Source organism: Erpetoichthys calabaricus, chromosome 4 (genome assembly GCF_900747795.2).
Source record: "Erpetoichthys calabaricus chromosome 4, fErpCal1.3, whole genome shotgun sequence".
Classification (NCBI taxonomy): domain Eukaryota; kingdom Metazoa; phylum Chordata; class Cladistia; order Polypteriformes; family Polypteridae; genus Erpetoichthys; species Erpetoichthys calabaricus.
Window position 1 is genome coordinate 108,632,532 of NC_041397.2, and position 16,356 is coordinate 108,648,887.

The 16,356-nt window shown below is 36.0% G+C and overlaps 1 protein-coding gene across 5 annotated transcripts in view; it reads right to left on the reverse strand.

Annotated features, from left to right (window-relative positions):
- The window catches only part of enox1 (ecto-NOX disulfide-thiol exchanger 1), a 722,268-nt gene that overhangs the window by 40,252 nt on the left and 665,660 nt on the right, over positions 1–16,356 (reverse strand). For all 5 annotated transcript variants that reach the window (XM_051926918.1, XM_028799665.2, XM_051926915.1 and 2 more), the window contains one exon: positions 13,559–13,612. In XM_051926918.1, the coding sequence (XP_051782878.1) occupies positions 13,559–13,612 (54 nt within the window). The remainder of the gene's footprint in view (positions 1–13,558; positions 13,613–16,356) is intronic.

Here is a 16,356-nt window from a genome sequence, read left to right on the forward strand (position 1 = left end):
ACCCCCTCCGTCAGGAGCAGACAAAGAGAGAGAGAGACAGAGAAAAACAAACAAGCAAAAATCAATACATGCCCTTCGAGCTTTTAAGTATGCGAAGCACCGTGCAGCATGTCGCTTCACGAAGCAGCTGCACAGAAGGTAGCAATGTGAAGATAATCTTTCAGCATTTTTAGACAAGCGTCCGTATCGTCTAGGTGTGCGAACAGCCCCCCTGCTCAATCCCCCTACGTCAGGATCAGAGAAAGTCAGCGCAAGAGAGAGAGAGAGAAAAGTAAGATGGGTTTCTTCTCAGCCATCTGCCAATAGCGTCCCTTGTATGAAATCAACTGGGCAAACCAACTGAGGAACCATGTACCAGAAATTAAAAGATCCATTGTCCGCAGAAATCCGCGAACCAGCAAAAAATCCGCGATATATATTTAAATATGCTTACATATAAAATCCGCGATAGAGTGAAGCCGTGAAAGGTGAAGCGCGATATAGCGAGGGATCACTGTACTTCGCCACTGCGAAGCGCGGGTATTTTGCTAGTGTGAGATAAAGTTAAATTTAAAAAATGTTGCACAATTATTAATTCATGGCATGGTAGATATCATCCTATTTGAGAGGGAAAACTGATGTGAATACTGTCTGTGTTTTACAATAAAAATAAATGAAACACTCCCAAGAAAAAGAATTAATAAGACTAGCGTCTTAAGAATTTTAGGTTATAGATTAAAAACATTTGACTACAGTTTCGGGTTCGCCCATTTATGAAAGTTTGTCTGATGAATCAAGCCCTACTTGTTTCAGGGTTGGGGGTCTCTGTTTTGTGTGTTCTGGTTTGTGTTGCAGAAAAAAAATATTATCTTTGTTTTTTTATGTAATGACTGATTAATTAAGGTTCTTCAGTAGACTATTTAAGTGAACTAAAGTAAAGTACCTTTCAAGCTGTGCTTTCTATTTAGATAAAGAAAAGAAAAAAAAAACTGTTATATACACTTTCTTGATGTCTTTGAAGTTTCTGAAAACCAACATCAAGTCTTAATAATAATAATAATAATATTAATAAATAATAATAATATTAATAATACTAATACTAATCCTAATACTACTGCTAATAATAATAAAGAAATAAATATGTTATTAATTCTGTAAAGTAAACAGCACCCAACAGTCAGTACTGCATAGTACACTGAAATAAAACATGAATTAAACACAGTTCAGAATACATAAAGATTAAAGACCAGAATGTACTGTACACAAGAAAATGTTCTACGCAGTATAGACATACTGCCCAATCCATATAAGCACTAAACAGATATTCGTCACACCATTGCAGTTAATAATTTACCTGTAAATTTCAAATCAGATGTGAACAAAACACCAACTATAAACAGAGGAATCAAATCTCATCTCAAAACAGGTTAATGTCACCCTTCCCAGACACACAATGGATCGGTTGTAAAGTATTATGGCTGCAGACAAAATTGACCATCCGCAGTGTTGCAATGATATTACAATGTGGTAATATCATCTCGTTGTTGAAAGTGCTCCTAAGAATGAGTAGAACACTCCTCAGCTACTAGAGTAATATACCAGGTTACTCTTTTTTGCAAAGATTTACCGGTAAGTTGTCCACGGGGTCCTGAATTGCATTACCCAAAATTGAAAATGCTATCTTATGAGTTTGTTGAAGACTTTTTACAGATGATGTTTTTTTAGGGGCTTTTGCTCATTGTCTCTTGCGGAATAAATATTTTAATATCTTTTAATATACAGCCTAACACTTTACAGTTTCAATTAACACTAATGTTATCTTTGTATGCGATGCACATTTCCTCTTATCCACACTGAACTGCATTTTCGAAGAGTTTTCCATGTTTTAAAGTTTGTCTTTTTAATTAATACCTCCATCATCATTTATTTCTCACTATTGGCAAATTTTATTCCACATTGGGATGGATATTGTTAAGGTAAATTAAAAAACTATACCCGATTCCTGAGGAGCGCCACCCATGACTTCATACCATGCAAAGTGTTTTCTTTTCATGAAGGTCGCTTCAGAGTTAACTAACTACTGACTCCGAGTATCTGACTTTTTTAGAGAGGGGTAATGGGTCACAGATGCAAGTAGACAATTCATTGATTATGAAAGGTTTGGAATATGAAGAACTGGAGATGAAAGCTTAATTTTTGTAAATGCTAGTGTCTAATTATTTGTAAAACCAAGGTTGGAATCAGAATTATCTTTAGTGCAGTAAAAAAACACTGTGGGGAATTTTATATTCTTTATAGTAAGAAGAAAATGTACTGTTGGATTGCTTTCTTGTGTTGTTTCATGGTACAATGCAGGTAACAAAAAATAAATAAAAATACTACTACTTCTTTAATCAGGAGATAGTGGAAGTGTAGAATAAACTGTCATGATCCTGAAGATTACAATGTAAAATTTTGTAGGATACATCTGGATGATATATACTTGTAACTGGACAATTCAGCTAATACAAGAAGTGAATGAAAAGTAATGTTTCCATTTCAATTACTTCGCATTTTGTTTCTGTCAATAATAACCAAGTCTTGTGAGCCTATCAAAGAAGAACTTCACATGCTTACTTTTTTATTTGAAGCATACTAAACTATATGAAGGTCTCCATCACAGTAAACAATTTCCAGAAGTTGGTAGCCTTTAGCAGTCATAAATTGTGTTTGCACTGGATTTAACTGTGAGCCACAGAGAGGAATAAGCAAGAAATGACACAAAAAGAGTTAGTCAATGCGAGTGTCAGTGTGCAGAGTTTTTAAAACTAAACTAAAAAGTTAATTGAAAATCAAAATTCCTCAAATTTGTGTTATAGATTGATGTTTGTTTCTTTGAAGTCTTTCTGATAATTATTCCCCTGTTAAGTAATACATATTGCTATCCTGTGCAGGGGCCCTACGATTAAATTACAGATAACAACCTATGTGACTAACAATTGGGGTTATTGCTACAAAGAATATGGCTGTGTCCATATAAACCAACACGTAAAATGTCAACGTTTGTGCAAAAAAGGCAAACTGCATACAGTACATGATGATGTCACCACAAAAATACTCAACTCTTTCGATTAAAAAAAAAAAGAAAAACATCTTGAAAAGATCTTCACAAATTCCTAAGAGATGTTTTGAAATAAAATAAGTACTAGGATTCAACTATGCAATCAATTCCAATTTATTGTTTGACTTAAAGTTGAAATGATATTCCTATAGGCAAAACATTTTAATCTGCTGCATCTACTATGAACAACAGTTCACTCCACTTTGCTAACAGTGGAAATAGATTTTAAATATTTGTACAGTCTCCATAGTCTAATCCTTGGCTTGACAAATCAAATTATGAGGATTTAATTTTCTGGTGATGCCCCAAACCCCATAGCTTCCATTATAAAATGCCAGGACAGGCTACATATATATATTTTGAATCTGTAGATAACTTTACAACACGACTTCCATCCATTACCCAACCTGCTATATCCTAACTACAGGGTCATGGGGGTCTGCTGGAGCCAATCCCAGCCAACACAGGGCACAAGGCAGGAAACAAACCCCGGGCAGGGTGCCAGCCCACCACAGGACACACACACACCAAGCACACACTAGGGACAATTTAGAATCGCCAATGCACCTAACCAGCATGTCTTTGGACTGTGGGAGGAAACCGGAGTACCTGGAGGAAAGCCACACAGACACGGGGAGAACATGCAAATTCCACACAGGAAGGATCCGGGAAGTGAACCCGTGTCTCCTAACTGCGAGGCAGCTGTGCTACCCACTGCGCCGCCCCCAACACTTCATGTGGCAAATGCATTTTGTGAAGAAATACTTCAAATACCAAACTTACCCATTATTACCTTCATCTTCATCTCCTGCTCATTTTTCTCACAAACACCCAGGACATTTCATCCTGATCAAAACACACTTGCTAATCCTCCTAATTGGGATCACACCACATCTCTTTTCTCTAGTGTTTCAGGTGTTTAATTACCCATGTGGTCTGTAGTTATACTATGAGACAGCTTGGAATTAGACAGATTGGACAGATTAGTCATCTTAGAAGACATGACAACATAACTTTAGCCTACCTCTAAGCTATTCATCTTGTGTGCATGTTAAATTTTAACGCATGCAATACTGTACATCACCCCTGGAACACCTGAATGAGCCTTGAATGCAAAAACGACAGATAGTCCTAGCTAATGGAAATCATCTTGATGTGCACAATATTTCTCTCTGTTTAACTTGAGATGAAAAGTAGGAGTTTGCACTAGTGCGGAAATAATAAATTGCAAGCCAGAAAAACATTGAACATATGGTAAAGAGAAACCACATGGTGAGAATTAAAATCATCAGTCAAGAAGTCATTGCAACATTCTGGAGCAGAGTCCAACATATCCACAAACCAAAGGAAACTGCATGATAAAACGAATTAATGGAAAAACTGCATAACACCAGTTAATGATTAAAAAAGCAAATAAGCAATTTAGGGTTAGAGAGAGTACTTTAGCTGTAATGAAAGAAAACTCCCAGAAACATGATGGTACTGAACGGCTGAATCTAACGTTGGCAGCCACACAAAGTATGCCTAACAAAGGATATGCTAGTTATAAATGGGAAGTGATTGGAATTTATGGAAAATTCTATATCTCACTTATAAAACATATAAAAATTGTGGGAGAAAACTTGGTTTAATAATTAATAACATTTTTTAATAAATTGTTTTATGCTTAGTTGCAGGACACAACATGTTTCATTTTGAATGAATAGCTAGACAATGCTGTAGAAAAGCATGGTTTAATGGCTTTAAGCAAACACTAACTCACCAATGCTCTTTAGCTTTTCAGAGCCTAAAGATCTGTCTAGTGACCGCATGACCAGACTTGTGAATCCTGGCAGATTGAGAAGCAGTGGAGGAGCTGCAGAGGTAGCAATCTCTTAGCTAACTTCGTACTTGCACTGAAGGTGCAAACAGCATTCCAGACCTAAGACTTCAAACTTTTCAGCAGCATCCCTGAAGTGCCCAACTAGACCATTTTAGGTCAAACAGTACTTGGTGTTTTGTTAAGTTAAGCTGTAGGTCTTATGACACCAGTGAAGTACTGGTACAGAGTCTCAACATTGATTATTAGCTCTTTACATTGTTTTTTTAAGATAGAGTGCCATCCTTAAAAGGACTGTTCTCTGTTGCCGCACTAGATGGAATTCACATGTGACTTTGGCAGGACTGCTGTTTATATAGACTCCCCTGCAGCTGGCTCTGAAGCTGCTCATTTACATGATAGAATGCCAGCTCGTAGTGGTGGTGGCTCAAAGCTGTTATAATATTTTAAATCTTTAAGTCACGACACTTAAAATTCATATGAATATAATGACTTGAAGCTCATAGGGTAGCACCTTTAAATACTTTCCTATTGTTTCAGTGCATTCTTGTATATTACTTCTGCTTTCTTTTATGCCATTATTATCATATCTAAAGTGTATGAGAAACAATCTACTCTTGTTTCACTGACAGCTTACAGTAGCTTCAAAGCATTACAGAGCTCAGTACTTAAAAAAATGATCTACAAATATACTCACTTACACTGAGGCAATTTAGTGTCAACTAACCTAACATTCATGCTTTATTGAATCTGGGAGAAAAACTGAAGTACCAGAGCAAAGCTCACACAGACACAGGGAGAACATGCAAGCCTCACATAGACAGTAGCTGGAGTACAATTTGATTTTAAGACTCTGGAGCTGTAAGCTGGCAGTGGCCAGTACATACACACAAACATATTTCATCTAATAAATCCTCAAATCAAGGGATCTTGGTATCAAAACAATTAACGGTATAGGACCAAGAGGTATTAACTAACACAGTGAAAAACACTGAAGTTAAATAGAAACACTTAAGCATCTTGCAAAAGTGAAAACTTAGATCTTGAAATTTCAGGAAAAAGTGGCTGCACAATGAAACCTGCAAAAGCAGTAGACTCTATGGAGTAGTGAGTACAGTAAAGACAAGCATGTATGGACTAAGACGACATACAGACACAAAACAGAACATAAAATAGAGAAAAGGTCAAAAATGTAGGAATTAGGACTGAAAAGGCAAAGAGGACAAAATGAGGGACTTTTAAATGATAGCATACAAAGATGTACAAAAGCCTCTGAATTTTTATTCTTTTATGTAAACCCACAGGCCACATCCTTTGAAACAAGAAGCAAAGAAGCCAAAGAAAAGCATTGAAAAATATGCTCCACTCATCTCACTCTAAAATAACAAAAATACACAATTTTTATACTAATCTATTACACTTGTCACGTTAACAATTTTTTTTAGATAGATAGTTAGATACTTTATTAATCCCAAGGGGAAATTCACATACTCCAGCAGCAGCATACTGCTAAAGAAAATATTAAATTAAAGAGTGATAACAATGCAGGTATACAGACAGACAATAACTTTGAATAATGTTAACGTTATATATATACAGTATATGAGTTATTACTGTTTTCTGCTGTTTAGTCTACCTTAAAAATTGTAATTACAAATGTGTGTGCCTTGATGGTCATTACAGATGCCTATTAATTTTGTAAGTGAGGGAGCCATGTCCCAAGTAGGAGACTTTTTTGCGACGTGCAGCTCTTCATGACCCTGACACCATGGTTCAATGGTAAATTTTAACTACTAATGATACCAGTTCCTTGTGCCCAGTTCTAAATTGGCATGTAAAGAATGCAACTTCTAAAACTTACTGACCTATGTTACTGGCTCCTGAGAGGTCAGTTTCTGCCAACAAAGAAAAGTCACAATGAGGTCTCAGTAAGGACCAGGGTATGAGCCAAGGAGGCTTAGTGTAATTTGGAAGTATCATCATAGTAAACACTTGAATGATTATTTATGAGTGTATTTTTTCTTAAAGAGGAAAAAACAACATTTTGCATTTCTTTAATTAGTGTTTATAACTGTAGTTAATTGCATTTTTGCTTGCAAAGGAGTTGAAGAAAATTAACATGAATGCTGAGCAAAACTGATAACCCCATTATGCAAATGTTTATATTTCCAAGGAGATGCAGACTGTACATAAACTATGGTTCCAATAAATGATATAATCAAATTATACATTTTCACCCATCCCTCCATTTTCCAACCTACATTTTTATTTTAGGGTTGCACTGAGCTGGTTGAGTATCATGATAACACGGGACACATGGCAGAACCAATCCAGGATGAAGCTTTAGTCCACCACTGGAATAACTATTTTGTCTTTAAAAAATGTGAAAAACTGCAAGTGTTTCAATAACAGCTACTATAAACAGAAAACCACAAAACAGATTTTGTCGTTTAGGGACTAAAGGTGACAGAGATTATGCATTGCATATGTCTCATTCCAGTTTTAATAACACAGGGGCATGAATGTGAGACCTGATTTCAGATGAGAGGCAAAACTATAAGTGAATATTAGGATGGATGGAGCTAGAAAGGAGGCATGAGGGTGAAAGGGCAGTGCCCAACTTGTTGGTTCCAGTACTCGTTTTTACCAAATGTATATGCAATGACAGGCAGAATATAAAAACACTAAAAGCACAAGTTACATGGGGCAGATTATGCCAAATAAACCTTTGAAAATATAAAGAGTAAAATCATTTTAATTTGAAAAAAACATGGTGAGTTATGAAATTTATTTACGTCACATTAAAGTAGTACTGTGGCAAAATTAAAAAAAAAATCTGCACTGCAGGTTACTTTATGAGAGTGTGAGAAGTTAGATGAGGTTTACTTGTTTATTAGTCCTTTTCTTTTTTTAACATCAACATGTTTTTTTCATGAAATGAAGACAATCATACACAGACAAAGGCAGACTAACTCATTCTATGACTCACAAGGGCAATTTTTCAAGTCTTAATTAACTTACAGATGTCTGCCAGAGTCTTTAAATGCTTATGCAGACAGCATGTTTCAGTTTTTATTTAAAATAATGAAGAAATGCCATTTTGAGCTAAAAGTGTCATATGCAAAAGCTTTAAAGCAACAAAATGTTAAAAGTATGACAGGTTCAGAGTGCACTTGCAAGATTATACATATAATGGTATTTTATTGTAATTCATTCCTGAAGCAAGGTTGTGGTGTCTAGCACATTTTTAGACACTAATGTCACACTTATTACTTGGTAGTCTGACTTTGATAGGGTTTACTTGCATATAGTAGAGATTCAGTTATTAACACTTAAGATTAAAAAAGTTTAAATCAAATTTTTCACTGCCAAAAGACATTTAATACTTGCCTCTACATTTTAGTCTTTTTTTGCACTAATTCTGGAAAAACTTTCAATTTCCTATTTAAGATCCAACTGCTTCTCATCATCATTAGCACTAGTTTAACAGCCATCTTTGGGTTTACTCAGGTCAGCCAGTTACCTCTTTAATCTTTTCCTGCACTACCCATGGTTTTGGCACCCTTTACACTGAGTTATATAATTTTCATATCATCCAACACCTTCTTTAACCTCTCTTTCTCTGAGCCTCATCCCTTCCACATCCCTCTTCGTGAACCTCTTCACCTAGTCATCCTTTGCCATTTTCATCACATGCCAAAACCACCTTAGTCTGTTTCTCCTCAGTATAACACCATTCACCTCCACATCAACTCTTTCTCTTAACTCTGCATTCATCTCACATCACGACACTCCACACATTAATCTGTTCATTCTGGTTTCTGTTCTTTACAGCTTTGCTTTATGTTCCATTTTCATCTTCAGTGTTTCACAGTCACTGTCCCGTTTTCATATTATAAAAGGCACCTAAAGGAAATTGACATTAACAGGAGCATCCAGCCTCAAACGTTCCTGCTCCAGTACCCTCTTGATGAAGAGATACAATGAGCCAACTGCTTCTCTTGATACTATTATTAAAAAACTGTAGTTTTTAAAATTAATACAATTTGAGATATACTCAGAGTAGATTTTATCCATTTATCAATATGCAACAAAATTCAAACGTTTTTTATGTCGGATTAATTTGAGCATGTCTAAATATATTAAACTGCACATGGATTGAATATTCTCATTACCAAGGTAGGTGCACTTTTCAGGAGGTCTGCTTTACATTTTTCCTTCTTTCAGTATGCATCTAAATATTTTAGTAACATATACACAATTTTATTTGATGCACACATCAATGTAAGGCTTACAATGTACTATATATTCATTGTAGATGGCAATATATATTATAATTCTATAAAATTATCAAACTAAAAATTCTGATGATATATAATGTCCTAACCTCATCTAGGCAGACATTGACACTGAACAAAATTTACAGGGTAACATGGAAAGGGGTGACCCAATCCAAACGGCACAGATACTTTTATTCCCATGTCAAGATTCTTTGTTATGTAGACCCGCACATCTGTACTCCACTCCAACTCTTGCTGTCTTATGCTTTACTCTCACCTGGCCTGCACTTGCCACTGGGACTATGGATCTGATCTACACCCAGAACTGACTACTGCTGTGCTTCACTTCTTCTATTTCAGGATATTATTCATGTATACCCCAGGTGGCAAGATACAGCAAATACTAAATGCATGTAAGGGGAGCAGGTAATAAATTATTATTCACTCATTACAGATTTAACATTCTTAATATGTCAAAAAGTGGAAGGAAAATAAATCCTGGATATTTTAGGAATGCTACCTTTAGCTATCTCATTGCAGTGCTAACCAAAAAGCTACCATGCCATGTTTTAGTACTTCTCAGAGATGTAGAGGTATCAATACCACATACACTGCTAATTTAAATCCACAGAAATAGTCTTATTGTAAATTTAATATAATATACTAGCTGTGTAAGCCCGTGATGTAAAAAGACTGGGGTCTTAAAAACTGTTGAAATTGCCATAAAAAAAATGAAATGTAGAGATGTCAGGTAATTGAAAGGAACTACTCTGGGTATCTGTCTCCTAGGAGGATTAGTTTTGCTGACATGCTTGCATTGCTTGTGCATTAGCGGCGGGAGGAAAAGTAAAAGGGATTCCATTTTGCAGATGTCAGCTGCTAAGCAACTTTGTCTTTCTTCTGAGGTTTTGTTTTGCTGTTGTGCTGGTCGCACTTATGTTATTAGTGGCTAAGCAAGTTTTCTGTTTCCTCGGAGGTGGAGCCCTTACCCTGACTCCACCTCTCACTTCCTGGCCAGACAAACACACACGTAGACGTTTATATATACAGTTAGGTCTATAAATATTTGGACAGACAACTTTTTTCTAATTTTGGTTCTGTACATTACCACAATGAATTTTAAATGAAACAACTCAGATGCAGTTGAAGTGCAGACTTTCAGCTTTAATTCAGTGGGGTGAACAAAACGATTGCATAAAAATGTGAGGCAACTAAAGCATTTTTTTAACACAATCCCTTCATTTCAGGGGCTCAAAAGTAATTGGACAATTGACTCAAAGGCTATTTCATGGGCAGGTGTGGGCAAGTCTGTCGTTATGTCATTATCAATTAAGCAGATAAAAGGCCTGGAGTTGATTTGAGGTGTGGTGCTTGCATGTGGAAGATTTTGCTGTGAACAGACAGGTGAAAGAAGCCATCCTTAAGCTGCGAAAACAGAAAAAACCCATCTGAGAAATTGCTACAATGTTACGAGTGGCAAAATCTTCAGTTTGGTACATCCTGAGAAAGAAAGCAAGCACTGGTGAACTCCGCAACGCAGAAAGACCTGGACGTCCACGGAAGACAACAGTGGTGGATGATCGCAGAATCATTTCCATGGTGAGGAGAAACCCCTTCACAACAGCCGACCAAGTGAACAACACTCTCCAGGGGGTAGGCATATCGATATCCAAGTCTACCATGAAGAGAAGACTGCACGAAAGTAAATACAGAGGGTGCACTGCAAGGTGCAAGCCACTCATAAGCCTCAAGAATAGAAAGGCTGGATTGGACTTTGCTAAAGAACATCTAAAAAAGCCAGCACAGTTCTGGAAAAACATTCTTTGGACAGATGAAACCAAGATCTACCTCTACCATAATGATGACAAGAAAAAAGTATGGAGAAGGCGTGGAACAGCTCATTATCCAAAGCATACCAAATCATCTGTAAAACACGGTGGAGGCAGTGTGATGGCTTGGGCGTGCATGGCTGCCAGTGGCACTGGGACACTAGTGTTTATTGATGATGTGACACAGGACAGAAGCAGACGAATGAATTCTGAGGTGTTCAGAGACATACTGTCTGCTCAAATCCAGCTAAATGCAGTCAAATTGACTGGGCTGCGTTTCATGATACAGATGGACAATGACCCAAAACATACAGCCAAAGCAACCCAGGAGTTTATTAAAGCAAAGAAGTGGAAAATTATTGAATGGCCAAGTCAGTCACCTGATCTTAACCCAATTGAGCATGCATTTCACTTGTTGAAGACTAAACTTCAGACAGAAAGGCCCACAAACAAACAGCAACTGAAAGCCGCTGCAGTAAATGCCTGGCAGAGCATTAAAAAGGAGGAAACCCAGCATCTGGTGATGTCCATGAGTTCAAGACTTCAGGCTGTCATTGCCAGCAAAGGGTTTTCAACCAAGTATTAGAAATGAACATTTTATTTCCAGTTATTTAATTTGTCCAATTACTTTTGAGCCCCTGAAATGAAGGGATTGTGTTAAAAAATGCTTTAGTTGCCTCACATTTTTATGCAATCATTTTGTTCACCCCACTGAATTAAAGCTGAAAGTCTGTACTTCAACTGCATCTGAGTTGTTTCATTTAAAATTCATTGTGGTAATGTACAGAACCAAAATTAGAAAAAAGTTGTCTCTGTCCAAATATTTATGGACCTAACTGTATAAGATGAGGCGAGACATGAATCACATTTGAAGAGGATATTGATCCTTTTAGAAATGTGGGTTCTTTATGCCACCTAACAAAGTCACTGATGATATGCAGTGTAGTTGCAGCTTGGTTAATTAAAAAGTTCTGTTTTTTCTCTAAAATGTTAATTTTAAAGTGAGTTTATATACACTAAAAACTTTATCGTTTTCCATACTATGAATGTCTCCTAAACTGAATTACAGAGTCTAAAGAAAAATGTTGCAAAGCTTAAATGTTAAAAAATGCAGGTGTACTTCTGTCAACACACCTTTCTTTATCCATCTTCTTCCATGCTCACAGGAGGCAGAATAAAGGGAAGGGGATTACTACATAAAAAGTTCATAACGTACATATAATGAAAGTCTGCATACTATCTTAAAACCAGAAAGACGACTTATATTTTGAACTACTCCAAAAATATTCCATCAATTTACAATGACTGTTGCAGCCAGAGGACAGTGAAGATTGTGTTTATAATAAATTTAAGATGGGCTTTGCCTTTGAATGTATTTCTGTGGGGAGCAGGGGTAACTGAAGCTTACTAAAATATTACTTTTAGTACATGAAACAGATATGAAATGGGGTTGGGGAATTGACAAGACTACAGTGGGTGCAAGGAATTAAAGGGTGAATGTTCTATTTAAAGATATGGTTAAATGTATTAAATGCATACCTGATTTTATTATCTTACTGCTATAAAATACTGATTTTCTCATGCAGGATTGCAGGGAGGCACTGTCTATCCAGAAACATAGATAGCAAATTAAGATCGACATCTGGGAAGAATGCCAATCCGTCATAGGGCACCTTCATGCTCAGATTTACTCATATAGGGTCAATATGGAGTCACCATTTAACATAGCAAGCACATCTTTTGAAGGAGGTAGGAAACATGAGAAAAACTCCACTGAGGGAGACAGTGAGTGAGGAAGAAAACTGAACCCAAACCCTTGCAGCTGTAAATAAAGAGCACTTACCACCATACCACCCAGCATTAATCTTCATACTTTAACATGTTAACATACTGCGCATTTACCTATGATTAAATTGTGATCATATCTTACGGTTTCAGCTGAATGCTTTACAAACCATTTCTGACTAGTAAGCAATGACCGATACTTTTGGATAACCTAGTAGATGTTATAAACTGCTAATGCGAATAACAGTCTTTCATAAAGAAATTCGGACAGCACTGTAATGTGGCTGATATTGATTTGGGTGTCAATAAATTACTAAATGAATATAGTTTATAATTTCTATGCAGCTAACCTTAAGAAAATTGTTGTGAAGGGAGCATAAATCTATAAGTTGAAAGCTTAAAGCAATGAATAAAGGGTTATAACAGATATTCTTTCATTTTTTGTTTTTATTTGACATTTAAGAAACTGAAGAAAGCATAAACACACACACTTGTGTGATAATTAACCCTGTTTTGCTCCTTGCATTCCCTAGATGTGTCTTTAATTCTCATACAGCTAGCTGTTCTATATTAAAGCACAGCCTCATTCCCACTGCCAGATTTGTTGCTAGTGCTCTCACCTAGAGAGAGTAGTCTTTTATTCCCTGAACACATTCAGCTTAGGAATCTGGTTGGTATTAAATGAAGTGTTAAACATTACAAGCCAAAACTCATAATACATCCCTTACATATGTCAACAAGGCTTTGGGAACTAGAAAGAACTTACTTCTGAAAGTACCTCGTGGGTATTTTTCTCCATGGTGTCACCGTTGCTTAGTACCTGAAAAGAAATAAACACTTTTGAAATGCAATTAATTAAATACTTTTAAATTAAAACAGAAGGCATTTCTAACTTGTTTAAAATATATGTCAACGTTAGTACCATGTAGTTAATACATGTATTATAATGATACCAACCAAATGTTCATCTTGTAACCCCCTCCCCCTTTTAAAAGCTAAGTTGGGTCCACCTCACTGTTCAGATGAAGGAATCTCAAGCACTTTGTTACTGGAAGTAAAACTGAGAGACCATTAAATGAAACAACACCTTGGAGAAAATTAGGACTAGTCCTGGAAGGGACAACAGTACATCAAAACGTACCCATGCCATTAATCATTTATGCCAGAGCTAAATTATATTTCCTAATGTGCAGATGCTTGCATAAATATTTGCAGGGTTAACCTTACCAGTCGTTCTCATATGCTAATATGTTAGAAAGAGAAAAGTTTTAGCAATAGTAAAAAATTCCTTCCATACAATGTCATAAGGGAATGGAAGGATTTTTTTCTACTGCCTATCCTCACAGCTTTATGCATAAGACAAGTATTCTGCCCAAAAGCCTGGAAAAAGGACCAGGAGATGAAAATATAGTTTAATTCAGAAATGAGTCAATATCGAAAGATTGTAATTTCATTACCATTCATTACAACCCAAAAATCAAACTAAAATGGAAAGTTATTAGATTGAAAAAACAGAATATAGAAGGTAACTCACACAAAGTTGTTTTGTTTAAATTCATATCATGGATGATGAATGATCCATTGCACTGGAATTTAAGTTGTCACACTGATGACAGTAGACACAGCAATGTCTGCAAACATGGCCCATGGCAAAAAGGAACAGCGTCCTGCCAACGGGAGTAATAAGATGGTGGCGCCCAGAAGAGAAACTAAATGGCATCATGGTAATGTAAAACTACTAACAAACAAATATGTTCTAGAAGTAAATAATATTGCATAATACTGTAAATAGTCAGAAATCTTCGCAGGTAAAGAAAACTCATAATTCTATGTATATTTTTGCAGAGAAAATTGTATTTTACTGTGAAAAAAAATTAATAGTACACAGAGTATAGCAACAGGAATCAACCCTTTAAGGTACACCAGTCCATCATATTGAAAAGTTATACAAACTACCACACTGATTCTTTCGAAAGTGGATGAATATCAACGTTCCCAAAAAACATCAGTGCATCATTTATTAATTATAAATTCAAGATGGGTTATTCCAACACCAAAAAGCAAACTGTGCAATGGTTTTAAGGTTTACTTTACACAACTTTCTTATCCTCCATTTAATGTGAAAAACTAATTTAAAAAGTGAATATAATGTTGTAAACACTGTACTCTATACTAGTACGTCTGTGTATTTTACAATGAAAGTAACATAGCAAAGCTAGAAGGTGTCTGGTGAACAATAATTAGTTTAACCCCAGGACTGAAAAGGAAGTCCTACTGTGACAGGCTAAGGAAATTAAATCTTTGTAGTACTGAACAAAGGAATATGTGTGGGAACAAACTTTAGAGTTTTTCAAGTCTGTAAAATACTGAACTTATTGATTCTATAAAATTCCTCTATTTCAATGGTGAGTCATATAGTCCACAACATTGGAGGAAATTAATTGGAAGTGTAAACAGAAACCAGGAAGCACATAAGTTCATGGAAATCTAGAATGAATTACTGAAACTTGTAGTTTAAAAAGACACCATGACAGCTTTAAAAATTCTAGATGAGATACGATTAACTTTTAATACTCACATATTTTGGTCTGTGTGTTGTCATTTACTTGTCATCTCTGTGTTTAATGGGATTAATACTATTTGTGTAAGATCACAAGCGATTGTGCACAATCTTTTCAGAAATAAGTTCCTGGATGAGTCTGATTCAGAGATTGACCTGATTAAATACTGATGAATGGAAGAAAAAATAATGTGTGGAGGTACAGGGGAAAGTTCCAAGAAAGGTGTAAGAAGGATAGACAAAGGTTGAATAAATAAGCAGCCCTTTCATTGCCAACAATAAAAAGGATTCATGCTAATTAAGTTATCACCAGGAATAAATTTCTCATTAAGGTAGCACATGCTTTTTCAGGTATATGGCCATTTCCTTAACCATGTGACAAAAAAGGTAGAAGTATGTTTAGTACACTGGCAGCAGAGCTTTTGTGATCTGGTTGAGACTTTGCCAGCTTATTTTACCAGGACTGCACTAAGTAACTACCTCATTTTCATAGGTTCCACATCAACTTCAGAAACTGGACAAACAATTAATTATAAGTTAAAGATAAAGTGAGTGCTGAATCAGTCAAGAATGTGTTGTCAGAAGATTGAGTAGAGGTTGCATTTTAAATGTGTTTGATGTTGATGATTTCAAATATTTGTAAAATGTTTAATAATTATGTTTACTGTAGTTCAGGGTTGCCCACACTTTTTTGGCTTGCGAGCTACTTTAAAATGACCAGGTCGAAATGATCTACCTACATTAAAAATCTATACTAATAAAAGGCAAAGCCCTCACTGACTGACTGACTGACTCACTCATCACTAATTCTCCAACTTCCCGTGTAGGTAGAAGGCTGAAATTTGGCAGGCTCATTCCTTACAGCTTACTTACAAAAGTTAGGTAGGTTTCATTTCGAAATTCTACGCGTAATGGTCATAACTGGAACCTGTTTTTTGTCCATATACTGTAATGGAGGAGGCGGAGTCACGTATCGCGTCATCACGCCTCCTACGTAATCACGT